Source organism: Lepisosteus platostomus, chromosome 21 (genome assembly GCF_059453375.1).
Source record: "Lepisosteus platostomus isolate fLepPlt1 chromosome 21, fLepPlt1.hap1, whole genome shotgun sequence".
NCBI lineage: Eukaryota > Metazoa > Chordata > Actinopteri > Semionotiformes > Lepisosteidae > Lepisosteus > Lepisosteus platostomus.
The window spans coordinates 11,104,698-11,120,242 of NC_142631.1; the positions used below are offsets into that span (position 1 = coordinate 11,104,698).

At 39.6% G+C, this 15,545-nt stretch overlaps 1 protein-coding gene across 2 annotated transcripts in view; it reads right to left on the reverse strand.

Annotated features, from left to right (window-relative positions):
• Window positions 1-3,124: 3,124 nt before the first annotated feature.
• nacc2 (NACC family member 2) overlaps window positions 3,125-15,545 on the reverse strand; it is a 50,611-nt gene continuing 38,190 nt past the window's right edge. For both annotated transcript variants that reach the window (XM_088615317.1, XM_088615316.1), the window contains one exon: window positions 3,125-13,079. In XM_088615317.1, coding sequence (XP_088471443.1) covers window positions 12,562-13,079 — 518 coding nt within the window. In that variant the 3' untranslated portion in view covers window positions 3,125-12,561. The remainder of the gene's footprint in view (window positions 13,080-15,545) is intronic.

Here is a 15,545-nt window from a genome sequence, read left to right on the forward strand (position 1 = left end):
CATGTAGTACAGACAGAGAACTAATTTCAGCAGCCATGTTCATTGGCATTGGTATTAACCTACTGTGCAAGGTTAGGTAAAAAGCCAGTTATTCAGGACCAGCACTGAAAGAAAGTTCAAGGAATCTTAAAAAGCAGGAAAAACAAAATACTTAAAATGCATGCATAATAAACTGTTACAAACCAACTACCTACCTGTTGCGAAATGTAGCAGCATGTTGCATAAAATGTGCAAACCGTGCGAAGACCATCACGTTTAAAAAAAATACACAGCAATGCTTGTGTCCAAAATGTGCCTGAGCTCATCTACTTTCTGCGTAAATAGCAGGCAGAAGCAAACTTCTGAAACACGGTAGTTTATACATGCTTTCATCAATAAGGAGCATTTGAAGGGTTAAGAGGTCATTAGACCTACAAGAAATGGCAAAACCACACCATTTAGTGCTCACGATGTCCAAAAAAACAAACAAAGGCTACAGGTCATATCTGATCCAGTGCCAGTTTGTACTCCAATATATAGGATTCTGTTTTGTACATGATTGTGGATGTACAAAAGCCATGGAAAAAAATAATAGGTTTATATAGAAATATTTAAATATTTAGGAGATACAGTTTCCAATTTATTGTGCCCAACACACTCAAAATACAAGAAAGGTACACATTCAGTCCTTGAGAACATTTTCTGGCAAAGTATGTACAGAGCTGCATAACTAAATAGCAACGTTCACAACCCCTTTCACCTACCTGTGCAGTTAGAGCTTAAAGCCACTCCTGTTGTACCATTAAGAGCACTTCTTCAAACCCAGAACTGCCCCACACAAGACCTCACCCCCCTCTGGCTCCTCAGATGCGGTCATCGGCTCGCACGCCTGACAAATTGAGCAGGTCTTCACAGAAAGATTCCAGGGACTGGCTCCATCTGTGCTCCACTCCTACAACCTACAGTGGAGAGACAGATCTAACCTGAGTCTTCTGCACTGGTTGGCCCGATGGATGGGATGTTTTTAAGCATTTCCCATCCCAACACCAGTCCACTCCCAAACCAAACTTTTTGGAATGCTGCACCTGTCCAGGACGTGTCAACAAGACAAACAGCCTGCAGAGAGCAAAGGGAAAACCCACAGTCCAGGGATCCAGTGCAGTTCCTCCCCTGTGAGGAGAGCAGTTCCTGTACCGACTCCCATCGAGAGAACCTACAGTAGCCGACATGCTGTCTCCTCAGAGTCAGGAGAAGAGACATTTAGAAGAGGAGGCTGCTGGTGTGCTGAGTAATGTTTGTACTGCAGTGTATCCAAAGTGATTTACTCACATGTGTGCACATTTGAAATCAATCAAATCAATACAAAGCAGTAATTCAATCTTTCAGAGCCAGGAACACTGCCTTTGTACCTTTGTAACTGCTTCAACATCCATGAGCCTCCAGAAAATTCAAGAAGGACAGCTTGTAGCATCTCCTCTCTTTCCACTGTCCAAACTGCATGGCTTTAATACTCACAGAAGGGCATCAACAGGTCTCGCCTCCTGGTATCCCTTCAGCCAGCCAGTCCTGTTCCATGGAAGCTCCTCATTCATCAAACCAGTCAATCAGCACTGTCTGCATCCAGGTGGAAAGTGACTGGGGAGCACTGCTCACAGCATTCCAATCCAATTCACAATTCCATGCAAGAGTCACCAATGCAAGAGTCACTCATACCAATGACAATAACAGCACATGATAGTTTTTACTATTTTTCAGTTTCTTTTTTTAAATGACTTCTTAACCTATATCATTTTTATAACCAAGATAGTTTTGCACTTAATATTATTGGTAGTACTATGTCCATCGCCTTCCTTCTTTCAGAAAGGTCTTATGCAATTTTCCTTTCTTTCAAGGAACAGGTGTTTTTTTCTCCGGTGCCCTGCTCTCTCAAAGCTTTTTTCCCCACAGACGGGCCTTTTCTTACCTGGGCTTTATTTGCCCTACCTTTTCCCCCGAAGGCTCCTCCTCTAATCTACCACCCTATTTTGCCTCCTCACTGAAGTATACAGTAACATAATCCCTATAAATGTTCATCTCTGCTGCTACCAACCTTGATCAACACTGAATGAGACTGTAAATGTAAGAGGGTAGAGTACAGTGACACAAATTGTTACTCTCCGTCCCCCAGAGTTTGGGCTCAGAGATTAAAATTGGCATCAAGTGGCGATATCCCATCCTGCTGGCTATGACAAACTGTAGGGATGCAAGGAGTCACGGTACAGTTCAGTGAAGATTTGAAAGAAGTTTATTTTGTAACATAGTGGCCTCCTGGAGTTCAATGGTTGGTTTAGATGCCACAACTTTCAAACAGAAAGTCCACTTGTGAGTGGCCTTACCAGAGATCGAAATGGTTAGTGGACAGACAGCTGATGATGTACCCAGTTGATCTTTACCAGCTGTAATGTTCTCAGTGTGCACAATTCAAACAATTAGGCTGCCAAAGAAAGAATATACGTAACGGGTTCAAGGTTCCACAGATTAGCAAAGGTGAAATTGGCAAAATATCATTTCATTTACTTTTACTTTATTCTTGTCCTAGTGTCTTACAGGTTTGACATGAGAAATAAAAACAAATCTTATGTTGTTTTATGTCTAAGTGTGTGTAACATATCCAAATACATGATTAGCTTCCCTCAAGAGCCAAATATTGCTGGACATGATGTCAGATCTTTTTATAAAAAGGAGTTTGTAAGGTTGTGACTAACTTCTGTGTACCGTATAATGGTATTAAGTTTTTTTTTTGTCTGTGGTACCAGGCCACCTGACAGTTCAGGACAGTTTATCATTTGTCTAAACGTGTTGGATAAGCATGTTGCAGATTTAAACAAAAACAAGGTGACAATGAAAGCCTGCAAAATATTGTTTTCCCCAGAATGAATGTCCAACTAAGCCAAACTCATGGCTCTTGTTTCAAGAAATGGCCAGATGTGATCCTTGAATCAATTAAGTTCAAACTACCAAGTGGGCAAGAGCGGCCGTTCGTTTGTAACTTTCTTGTCATCTTACATATAGTACGGAAAAAGAACAACTCAGTTCAGTCTCTTGATGTAAATAGTTGAAAATATATAGAAAGGAATGAAGATACCAAAAGAGAAACTACAACTGGTTAACAGTAAAGTAAGGAGTTTTATTAGAAAGCAGTAACCTGTATCACATTAAAAAGATGCTGTTTCTTTATCCACCACAATATTTAAGTGGTAAAGAACAAGAGGTGGTGTTGGATATTTTCTTTAAATAAACAGGAAAACAAACAGATGAGACACAACGCAATAAGTGCCACTTGCATTTGTTAAAGAGCGCATTGTGTTTTATCAGCGGTCAAGCAATCACCCAGCACTTGAGCTCCCGAGTATTAAAACTCTTTCTTTAGCTTGTCTTGCCAATCCCCACCTAGTAAGAATCACTATAGTGCAACAATTCAAGTCAGTCAAGTTCACAAAGGTCTTCCCAGTATAACAGGACTTTCCACTGATTGTCAAAGCTTCGAGCACTGGCTCACATTCCAAGAGCCTCTTCTCCCCCCCCCAAACACCAACTGGTATTGTTAAGAAAGTGGTGGCATAACTAAGAAAAATAATATTGCAGTTTATCTGACCGCATAGGGCATAACATGGAATTTCCAACATACATCCCAGACACTAACCCATACGCATAACCTAACAAGGTGCTCCAAACTGGGTTAAGATGGAAAATAATTCAGTTTTGAACACCTGGCCTACACAACACGGGTTCAGTGCAAACAAACATTTGGCTCCAGATCAGGTGTGTTAGTTCAAGCAGTTGGTGGTGGGATGCAAAGATCATGTTATGAGGACCTTACCATTCCAACACTCTCCTGTCCTTCTGGATAACAACGAAGGTCTCTTGGTCAGACCTCTTAGTTGGGGCTCTGCTAAGAACTCATTTCGCACTTCTGAAAGGTAGGAATTTTGGGGTTAGCGCACATATTTCTACCCCAGCGTTCACTAAACGATCACCTTTCTTTAGAAGCACCTTGAAGTCCCCATCCCTGCCTCTGCTCCAGCTCCATAACACCTCCATCACTAATAAACCACAACATGTGCCATGTGTTGGAAAACAACCACAGTTCAAGCTCATAAGGACTTGTTTGTGCTTGTAGCAGTCTTCTGAGAGATTTGCTTCCACGTTTACCCCATTGCCAAAAATGAACAGGAACTCAAGTGCATTTTACTTCAGCTAAAGAGTTAGGAAGAGGCACTACTACATCCCAGTTGAATAGGGCAGATGTACAGTCAAGTATTTGATCAGAGGCAAAGGTAATTTTTACCATGGAGTATTTCAAACTCCATCACGTAGTATTCACATAAAGAAAGAGACCACTCAGGTGTGGGATATACATCTGATTCACTTTTTGCTTTATCTCTACAGGTTGCAACAGTGAGTACTAGATTTACGCACAACTGACCATGGAATTCAGTGCAGGTTTCAATGATCTGGTTGCCTTGGTAACAAAATGAAAAAAAGCAGAAGTTTGCAAATGCTTGAACAACCTTAAAAATATGTCCTTCAGGGGCTGCAAAAATATCAAGTACCTGCTTTACAGTTAGTACTTTGAGAAAAACAGACAAAAAATAATTAAAATCATGGAACATTTAAAAAAGGAATTATCATCTGTGTAACTCATCATCACCAGGGTAATTTTAGTAGCATTAAGACTTGATGGGTTTCATATACAACAAATGTGTATACTAATAAATTAAAACATCATATAGAATCGTTTTGGATGCCGAAACATCCAAATGTTTTTTTCTCTGCTTGTCTCTGTGCCTTTTCCCTGACTTAAATCGTTACAATCGATGTCAGAAGAATGAAAAACCTTTTTGATATTATCTTTTCTACAACCTGTAATACAGAAAAACTCATGATAAATGGAGGAATTTGGTTCCAAACAGGACATACTTAAATGGATTGTGGCTCAGCCTGATTGCTTTTGTTAAAACTGAATCAATGAAAAGTTTCTCGATTTTAAAGTGGTTTACTGACTAACAAGAACCTTTGAAACTTTCGTTTTTGCCTTCTAAAAACGGAGAAAATATCAGATATACTGCTAATGTACTGTATATACTGCAGAAGAATAAAGGAAACAAAATAACTTCTCTTTTTACACAAGTGCTTCTGAAAAGTTCCAGTGGACGGAAAATCTTTCAGTCAGTTTTCCAGCAAAGACTGCTAGGTTTGGACTCAAAAGCCCACCTTACCCTATTATTGTTATAATGAAACTACATTCATATTAGTCCAAATAATAGGTGTCAGGAGAAATCTAATGAAAGGGATTGCAACAGCATTATAAGTTAGTGACATTACCACATTATATGCAGCTTTGTAAATCATGATACCTGCATAGGTTTGTCCATGGAACATTAGTCACAGTAGTTTCCTTTCAAAGTTCTCTTATTTTGGCTTGCAAAACTAAGGCGTTTCACCAGGATTGTGGGTATAGAAGAGATGGCCGATTTCCACACTCACTGTTCGGATCTGAGCCACAAACCAGCTGCTTTGTGCCAAACGGTATATTCTAGACTCCCAAATAGGGGATATCATCAGTAATATGATTAACTTTTTAAAATATTTGAACACTTAATACTGATGTGTAGAAACTAAGACGACGGGTAATTGCCCGTATTCTAAAATCTCTCTGAACTCCCCCCAAAAAGGAAAAGTCATGTTAAATTATTTTGTCCATCAAAGCCATCACCTGAATAAACATTTCTACAAGTGGTTTTTAGACTGGAATTTGGGGATGGAACATTTTGTTTGGTGGTATAAAAATTGTTCTAAAATGATATTTAAAATCAATTGGCTGCTCTAAAAACGCAGGAACAGTACTGTATGTTGTGGAAGTAAGATATGTTTTCTAAAGCAATAAGTATAAAGCTATGAGACATCAAAGAAACCCACTGCAGTCAGCAACAATGTGAAAAATAAGGCCTCTTCTTCCACAATCAATATTCAATGGGTTTAAGGCACACATATTTTCTCACGAGAATACACAATACTCTCCACCACTCTCACTCATAAACAACATGGGGTGCAAAAGAGACATTCCTCTCTCTACAGCTCTTACAACCTGTTGAGATTTGGGCACTGTTAATTTTGGCTAGAGCTTTACCTGTTTCAGGTATAATGTTATAAATCTTTGGTGAATTACCGACTTTTTTTGGCCATTTCCTGCATTTATCTGAAGACTAAAAATTACCTATTTAACACAGTTCAAAACACTTTTAATAGTTCAATTTTTTTCCTTTTACTTTTGCCAATGAAAGGTTGCAAGCAACACGAATCACTATCATCTGACAACGAGGCTTTGCTTAATTCATCTGTACTGTATACATGGTCTGGGCCAGCTTGCACACCCTCACATACGAACTCAAAATCTTGAGTGCCAAATGTACTTATCTATCAAAATGGAAAATCTAGTTCTTAATTTAATTTCTAAACAACCTTTCCTGTGGTTAGCATTGCTGCCTCACAGCTCAGGGGCCCTGGGTTCAATCCTGCACCTGGGACTCTGTCTGCGTGGAGTTTGCATGTTCCCACCATGTTCGCATGGGTTTCCTCTGGGTGCTCCAGTTTCCTCCCACAGTCCAAGGACATACCGGTAGGTTCATTGGCTTTTGGGAAAACTGGCACCGATCTGAGTGTGTGCCAGTCTGTTTGTGTCTGCCCTGTGACGGATGGAAATTCCATACAGGGTGTATCATGCCTGCCTTGTGCCTATTGCTTACTGGGACTCACTCCAGGCTTCCCAGCGACCTGGAACTGGATTAAGTGGTTAGAAAATGGATGGATGATCAATCCTTACTTGTGTCAAGATTATGCACACTCCGAAAACAAAAGTACTCCAGCCTTAAATTAAAACGCAAGTGAGGCAGTGAGGCAGCAATACTATCTGGCACACCGCTGTTCGGTTTTTATTATAATTTTCGTTCAGTTTTGGAGTATTAAGTCTAATAATATTCACTGAATATCAGTGGAGAAATCCATATCTTAAAAACTAAATGTTTATGGTGAAAACAAATTAAATGACTGAAATGTAAAAACAAAGGGTAAAAAAATCAGTCTAAATTACCACTGAAATACCACTAATAAATACAAGTCACTATATCAAAGCTGAGGAATGTAAAAAAAAAGTGTGATGTTGGGAAATGTTGCTGTTAACCAATAATTTGAGAAGGATTGTAACGTTTTGTTTTTTCTGCAAGTCATCATGGTTACAAATATTATCTGAAGAGAGATGAGAATGCCCCTTTTCACCTTTGCAAGCACTCAGTTTTATCAACTGTCAACATTATTTAATGATATGAAAGTTAGGGTCTCTGAGAAGGAATTCCAAGCCTGATTACCGCAACATACAGTGCACCGACATACAAGTACGTCTGTCACGTTACTAAAAAGTAACTGGCTTGCAAAAGTGTGCTCCCCATTCTCTCGCTTGCACCCCATTTTGTCAGACTGTACACTCTTCATTCCTGTAAACTTAACACATTTCCTTAGTGCAATAATGCCCACTCCCCACACTTAGATTAAATGGATAAGATGCCCATAATGCCTTCTGGAGACTCTACACCGTCCCCAACTCTGACCACTTTCCCAAACTCACAAAGTTGACAGCAGCTTAACAGAACCCCTGCAATGGATTAATTGAAAAAGGTAGTCATAGACATAGAGGTATTATACCAACAGGATTAATGTTACTGACAACAAATGATTTATAAACCTCAGTGCAGATTTGTTTCTTGAGATTCTCGTTCACTTCTCTTTGTAAAAAACTGTTTCTCGTCTGTTGCTTAGAACAGAGATCTCCAAAATCTTAGCTGTACTAACAATCATTATCAATATGGTCGCCTCCACCTTAGCCAACAATGTCAACAAACTTACATTGGGAATGAGAGTAACACGTTTATTATATACTGTAATATTGAAAACCTAATGGCAAAAGGCCTGTATACCTCTATAGTCAAGACATTTCTATCCATGACAGATAAAAACAATTTGTGATTATTAATTTGATAAGCCTGTGGGGGGATAACATTTCTGGGAGAACACTGGATTTGGGCACTATAAGGAATCAGATAAAAAAACAGAGTAAGTAAAATTAACTAATCTAACTTAAATACAGGTTTTGGCTTGTTTAAGAAAGTAAAACTATCAATGTCCCCCCACAAACAAGCATTAATTAAAAAATGTGTGAGAAATCAATCTATATTATACAGGCAAACTGGCTTTAACAAATTTAATTTGTGAACACGAACATTTTGAAGACAGAAAAAGATTAACCTATTTATGTTCTTAAGCAGCTTCCTGGACCTGTTCATTCAGTTCTCTGTGGATTTTATAGATCAAGTCAGGCAAAAACAAAAGTCAGCAAAAATAAGTTTACACCCAAAAGCATTGTTCTGTTAAACTGCTTGTCTCAGAGACAGAAAGAGAAGGTGCTTAGTCCCCAGTATTACAATACGCTATCCCGGCCAAAAGACTGGAGACTTTCTGTGCAAAACAAAGAACAACTCTGGTGTATTTGAAATTCCACGAACACCTCTCGCTGGGTTCAGAAGCTTAAAAAAGGCCCAATCAAAGCCTTAACTTAAACAGCCTCTTCATGTAGTCAGGTGTCTTGGACTCTCCCAAACTGTGTACAATATGACACCATCATAAAACCTGTCCCAAATTACAACACTGCAGGATTCTGCAACAAAATCCTAATTTAATCCCAGTCCTAACAAGGAGCCTAATAGGAGCAGGACATGGCTTTGAATGGTAATACAAAAGCAAGTGTGATGGAGGGCACTGCTCTTCAGAACATGCTGCACTTTAACAGTCAACAAGATCCACAAAGCTGGCTTTTGGGAAAAATTCCAGACTGGTGGTGCCAACATGACATGATTTTAACCTCTTCACTATTGCCGATGCATGGAGCGGTCTTTTTTTCTAGTGCAAATGCAAAATGTCAGCAGGATTTGTTTTGTTTTTTTTAAATCCAGTACAAAAAAACATTGGGGGAGGCATTAGCTACTGTGCATTTCAGTAGCACTGCACCCCAACCCTGAGGGGTCTGCTCAGCAAAGTCAAAGGAAGAAGGACCTCAGGACCACTCCTCTCTCCTCCACCCGTCACTAAGAAAGTGCTTCTTTCCTCCCACCCCTTCTGTGATTTTTACAAAAAAAAAAACTTTGCAATGTAAAATGTTACATCTTCAGGCAACTGCAGCGGCTTTTGCAAATTAGTGGCTTTTAATTGTTTATGCATTATTGTTTTGCATGCAAGCAGCTTGTGGCTGTGTAGGAGTGTGTTTGTCTGAATGTTGTGTGTATTGGTAGCTCCACAACTACCATGGGGCACAGCGTGTAACGTCTATTAAACACTCATACAGGCACAGGTATTAAGAGACAGACTGGGTCTGAATTGGATCAACAATTTTAAAATATATTAAAAATGATCTCCTTTTTTTGTAGATGTGTTTTTCAAGCCAGCTTTAATAAAAATACAAAGATAAAATCCCTTTGGTTGATTAAAATGGCTTGTTGCACATTCAAGAACAGAAGAATGTCCAAGTAGTATAGCTGGCTTTGTCTTACTCTGTAAGCATATGAATAAATTACTGTTTTCATAAATGTAGAAATCTAGTGTTTTAAAATATGAGAAGGGATGATGAGAGGGAGCTACTTGGTGCTTTGAATTGCCCTGAAAGAAAAAAATTCTCGTAGAAAGTTCTGAAGACAGAAGAAATGAGAAGACGCACATCTATACTGTATACATATACAGTATGTGTGTGTTTGGAAGTGAGGGTATTGAAAAAGAAACTTCACTGATCTATGTACAGTGATGTGAAAAAGAACATACACCCTCTTAAGATTCTATGGTTTACATATTAAGTCATATTTGACCTGCACCTGGTCCTCACCAAGTCCTAAACAGTAGATAAATCTGATCTCATGTGACAAATAACATGCAAATTTTACTTTGTCATTATTTATTTAACCCCCCAAAAATCAGCCAACATTCAGAAGCGTTGTGTGAAAATCTTAATGTACCCTTACTGCTTCCATATCAGTTAAGAAGGTAATTCAAATCTGGTAAAGTGCATGTAGTTAGTTGTTCATCAGAAAGCGCTTCTACCTGTATATAAAATAAAACACTTTGTCAGTCTGGTCATTAAGATATGTGGTAATGCATCATGCCTAGGTCAAAAGATATCTGTGACGGTCTCAGAGAAAGAATCGTTGCTGCTCATAACTTGGAAGAGTTATAAAGCCGTTTCAAAACAATATGAAGTCCCATCATTCTGCAGTGAGAAAGATAATTTACGAATGAAGAAAGTCAAGATGGTTGCCCAGGATCTACCCAGGAGTGGGCGTCCCAGCAAATTCACCCCACAATCAGACCGTATGATGCTTCTAGAGATTGCAAAGAACCCCAAAGCTACATCCAGGGATCTACAGGCCTCTGTCAATACGGTAAACATTAGACCTGATGATTCTACCATTAGGAAAAGGCTGAACAAGAACAGCTTTTGTGAAGGGGTAGATAGAAGAAATACCCTGCTCTGCGGAATTATCATTGCTGCATGGCTTAGGTTTGTAAAGCAGCACCTGAACAACCACAAGACTGAACAAGACACAAGTCCTTTGGACAGATGATATCAAAGAGATGTTTGGCCGTAATGCAAAATGACATGTTTGGTGAAAACCAAATGCTGTGTATCACCACAAGAACCTCATACCAACCATCAGGCATGGAGGTGGAGGGGTGATGATTTGGGACTGCTTTGCAGCCGCAGGACCTGGCCGGCCCACAATTATTGAGTCCACCATGAATTAATCTCTCTACCAGCACATTCTATAGGAAAATGTGAGACCATCTGCCCAACAGCTAAAGATTCCCAATAGAGGATCATGCAACAGTACAATAATCCAAAAAAATCCACTAAATCTACGACTGAGTAGCTGAAAAAGAAAAGAATCAGGAGTCTAGACCTCAACGCCAATGGGATGCTGTGGTAGAACCTAAAGAGAACTGTGCATAAACAAATGCTCTCAAACATCACCAAGCAGTTTGGTAAGGAGAAGTGGGCCAGAATTCCTCCCAGGTGATGTAAGAGACAGATCAACTCTTACAGGAAATGTTTACTTCAACTTATTGCAGCTAAGGGGGTTTCATAGCGAAACACGGGGTGCACTGACTTTTTCACACAAGGCTACTGAATGTTGGCCGAGTTTTTTGATGAATAAATAATGACAACTTTTAAGAAGTACAAACTGGTTCTGGTCTGATTGGGGTTTAGTACAGTGGTAATGAAGACAACATTGGCAAATTTTTAATGCTTACTATGAAACCATTCATTTCACAGTAGTTTCACAGTCATTTTATCTTAACAGTATTGCATTGTTATATGTACACTTGAAGTTATGTGACCATATTGGAATTGGAACCATAGCAGGGTGTAGTTCCATTTGTGAGAGAAGGATTATAAATTTGAATACTTAGAAATTTAGATTACATTGCTTTTTGCAACATTAATTTAATGTGTCATCTTTTTGGTACTGAATATAATAATATTGTACCATGGACGGTGAAGGAATCATTCTTAATTCCTTGTTGTCTGATACGTCTTTTATATCTTAAAAACTCGTGTCTTGTAACTTTCCACTCCATCAGTTGTAAAAGTATGTAGTTCTGCTTTTGTCTATGCTGAACTGTCACATACAGTATGGTATGTTGCAAGGCATAACTGCCATATGTTCCTGGCGGAGTTACAAAAACAGTGAGGAACTTGCTTGACTCCTTCCTCATGTGCACAGCACAGCAGAACATATATAATCCTTCCATTATGGGAGTAACTGTTTAACTTGTTTACTGTATAAAAAGACCACCCTGTGTAATACTCTTTGGGTCTTGCTTGACAAAGCCTGATTCCCATATGCATATGCAATAAAGGCATTTTCTGCTGCATGAACACCAGAGTTGCTGCCTTTTACCTGCTACTACAACGGATAATAGTCAGGTATGATCAATCAAAACATCCAAGTAAACAAATGAAGAAACTCTATCATACCTTTCAACGCTGGTATTAAAAATTCATGTTTTGCAATAGTTAAGAAAACTAGGCATGTATTAGTGGACAAGCGCCTCATTCTTAAGATTTCAGGGATTTTTTAATAACTTTAGTTAGAAAAACAATTTTATATATCTATCTAAATTAATGAAAAACAATTTTGATAATGCAAAGACTGTTTTTTTTAAATCAAATATGTGGGAAAAAAAGAAAATGCTAACTACTTTGACTAGCAGATTAGTGCCTCTTGAACAAACTGTGCCTGTTTGCCCCTCAGAGTCCATGAATCTGACGACTGTGTCCCTGCAGCTCTGGTGGACCAGTATACGGGAGCTTTAGGATTCTATGACTGTAATGCTCTGTGAAGCACTACTGTATATGTGCGAATGTGTGTTTGGGTCTGTGTGTTGAGAGTGGCATTTTGTACAGGGAGTTTCCCTTTCAAGGGGACGGGGAGTCAGTGGGGGCACTTACTGCCCATTTATCCGCAACTCTTCCCCATACTCCTCTGCCTGCTGTCCTTCTGTAGTTGGGGGCTGACAGCTGCTGTTGTCACCCCCCTCCCCAGGAACGAGAGGAGTTGGCCCACTAGGCCCATCTGAACTTTGTAGTGGGGCTTCCTCTTCCTCCTCCTCCTCTACCTCCTCTTCTCCTTGGCCACCTCCTGTTTCAGATTCCGGCACCTCTCCCCCACCTGGACTACCTCCTAGCTGGAGGTGAGTTCTGAGCGTCTCTTTGCGCTCAGTGTAGATGCGTTGCTCAAAAGTGAGGGCAGTGGGAGTGAGAGGTTTGAAATCGGTGTCGAAGGGCAGCGTCACCCCTGCCGCCTGGCCTGGTATCCCCCTGTACACCTCGACCCCATCTGGCAACATGGATTTGATCTTGGGCAGCCAGCGTTTTCTCACACGCCGAGCGTTGGTGCACATGTCGGCGGCAATCACGTTCATCTCACTCTCCTTGAAGTTCGGCGCAAAGTTCTGACAGTACACTGGGGAGGAAAAACACAGACAAGAGATGTTTGCCATGAATTCATTCTTCAGAGGACATACTTGTTGCAAGTACACTTTCTATTTATTGAGACTACCAAAAACAATCTCTCGAACATCCAATTCTGTGATGGACCTTGTAGGACGTGACTAGTGTATTTAGTTTTTAAAGAGTTCACATCTGTGCATCTGAGGTTGTTTAAATGAAGGATGGCAACATCTAACATTTAGAAAACTGCACATTTAGCATCTCTAATGGTGTACTTTATACTGTAATTCATAGTATATTCATTACAGGATGTTCTCTAATAAATGCATACAAAAGACCAAATAAGAGGGCGTCCTGTGGCTCATCTCGCTCAAGTAGTAGTTTATTAACTAAGAGAATCTAAAGGTTTGTCAGGTTGTTTCTTATAGGTGCCCACAGTTTGAACCTCAGCCACTTGGTTGGGAAAATCAGATTCGCTACCCTTTAAGTAAAGAACTGATTCCTATTCTCTGTCCTAAATGAATTATCCTTAAATTTGCTATTGTGACTCAATATTTGAAGTATTTTTTTCAGCTGTGCCTGTAGTTCTATAGACTCTGAGTCACGGAACCTTTTGTGCATTCTGCGGAATACTTTCTTCCTTCTGATTTCTTTCTTAATATGTCCATTAAACCATTCAGACCATATTTTCTTGGACTTAAGACTTCACGTTTGAGAAATTCATTTGTTTTTAGGCATTAACTGTTATGCTGCTGCTGCTGTCGGACAGAGCTGCAGTGTGTGATGATTGGCTGAAGCCCAAATGTAGATCGCAGGACACTTCTTCATGTTTTCCTGGAGAGGCCAGAGAGTGGCTGTGAGGGTGTTACAGGAGAGAGATAGTGAAGGCACGGGAATAGTGAGGCTTAAAACGCTCCGGAAGCTGAATAGGGAAGACCCATCGGATTGAGGCAAGGCTCGCAGCTGAAAAAAAATGGAGAGTAGCTGGTGAGCCGAAACCTCGGAAAACACAGCCGCTGAAAAAACAGATTGGCTAGCTAAGGATGGTTAAATGTGCTGGCAGAGACTGGGAAAGTGAAACTGCTGAGTCAATGCTCATGAAGAATTGGTTGGAGAGTTATTCAGCAAAACAGCGAGCAAAGAGTGAAGTGTATGTTTGCACTGATGGGTCGTAGCTTAATGTTGGAGCAATGACACACCGGAGTACGTTTCCTCAAACAGCCAGCATATTAAGTATATTGGGATCTTCATTCAAACATCCTTCTTCTACATACTCAGTAATGACATCTTGCCTAGTTGGTGATTTAAGAAGCAATCATTAACCGTTCCAATTATTTCCATCACCATATATCAAAATTCTGTGAAAAGTTGAAATCTCCTAGTGAAGTTTGCTACAAACCTTCCCAATCTCATCAAACAGTAAACTACTTTTGCCTGTATCTGTGTTAGGTGGTCTATAGATTCTAAAGTGCCCATATCTTTTTGCTTCACATCTCTAGCTTCCAGGTTATTTTTTATATGAAGCCCAACACCACCACCTCTTCAGTCCTGTCTGTCTTTTTGAAAATAGTCTGGACCTACTAATTTTATGTTTGTCCTCCTCATCTTCACTTAACCATGCCTGTGGCTTTTCATCACTCCAGAACTGGTCTGTTTTAAACACCCTGCCCCCCAAGTTCGCGAGTTTAAATATTCCTCTACTAAGAATGCACTCTTTTTCTGTAACAATCTTTAAGAAACAGAAAGGTCTGTGGTAGTCAACCCTGTGCAGTGTATATGCTCTTCCCTGTGGCTGCCATCTACAGATGCAGCCATTCAGAACACACAAGGTGCCACAAAAACATATTGCGGTATGCCGAAAGATACTGCCCAATGCCCTTTTTATCTCTTCAAATAATCTGATGCATGATTGCACCACTCAGTAAACCTGCCAGGTGGCGCAGTGAATCCTTTATGTACTGTGTGTCAGCATGTGTCTATCACATACTGTCAATCTTATTTTAATAATAAAAGTTAAATGTGAGTTAGCCCATTAGTGCTTTTTCTGTGCTAATAATACTTTACAGTTACAACAACAGAATTCATCCTTTTTTAATTACATAAAGTATACAGAATTATTTTTTAATTGTGTATAGATTGCTACAATTTATTATACATAGTAGCTGTAAACAAATATAACATTTAAAAGCAAATAAAGACGTAAAAAAGAGGTTAGTCATGACTTGATTGACTTTTAAAGAATGACTTACGGTTGTTTCTGGTTGTGTTGCAGATCGATGTCTACACTATATTGTTACAACTAACTAGGGGGTGTCTCTAAGAATCTAGATAAAGTGTGTAACAGGCAGTGTAAATCTTTCCAGCTATAAAGCAAAGGGGATATTTGCTGAGATGGAGAGAGTCCAGATTCAGTGATCAATTGTAAAGATTACCTTGGTTTACCTGAGTTAATTAAGTCCTGGCTAAAGGATTAAGTGTC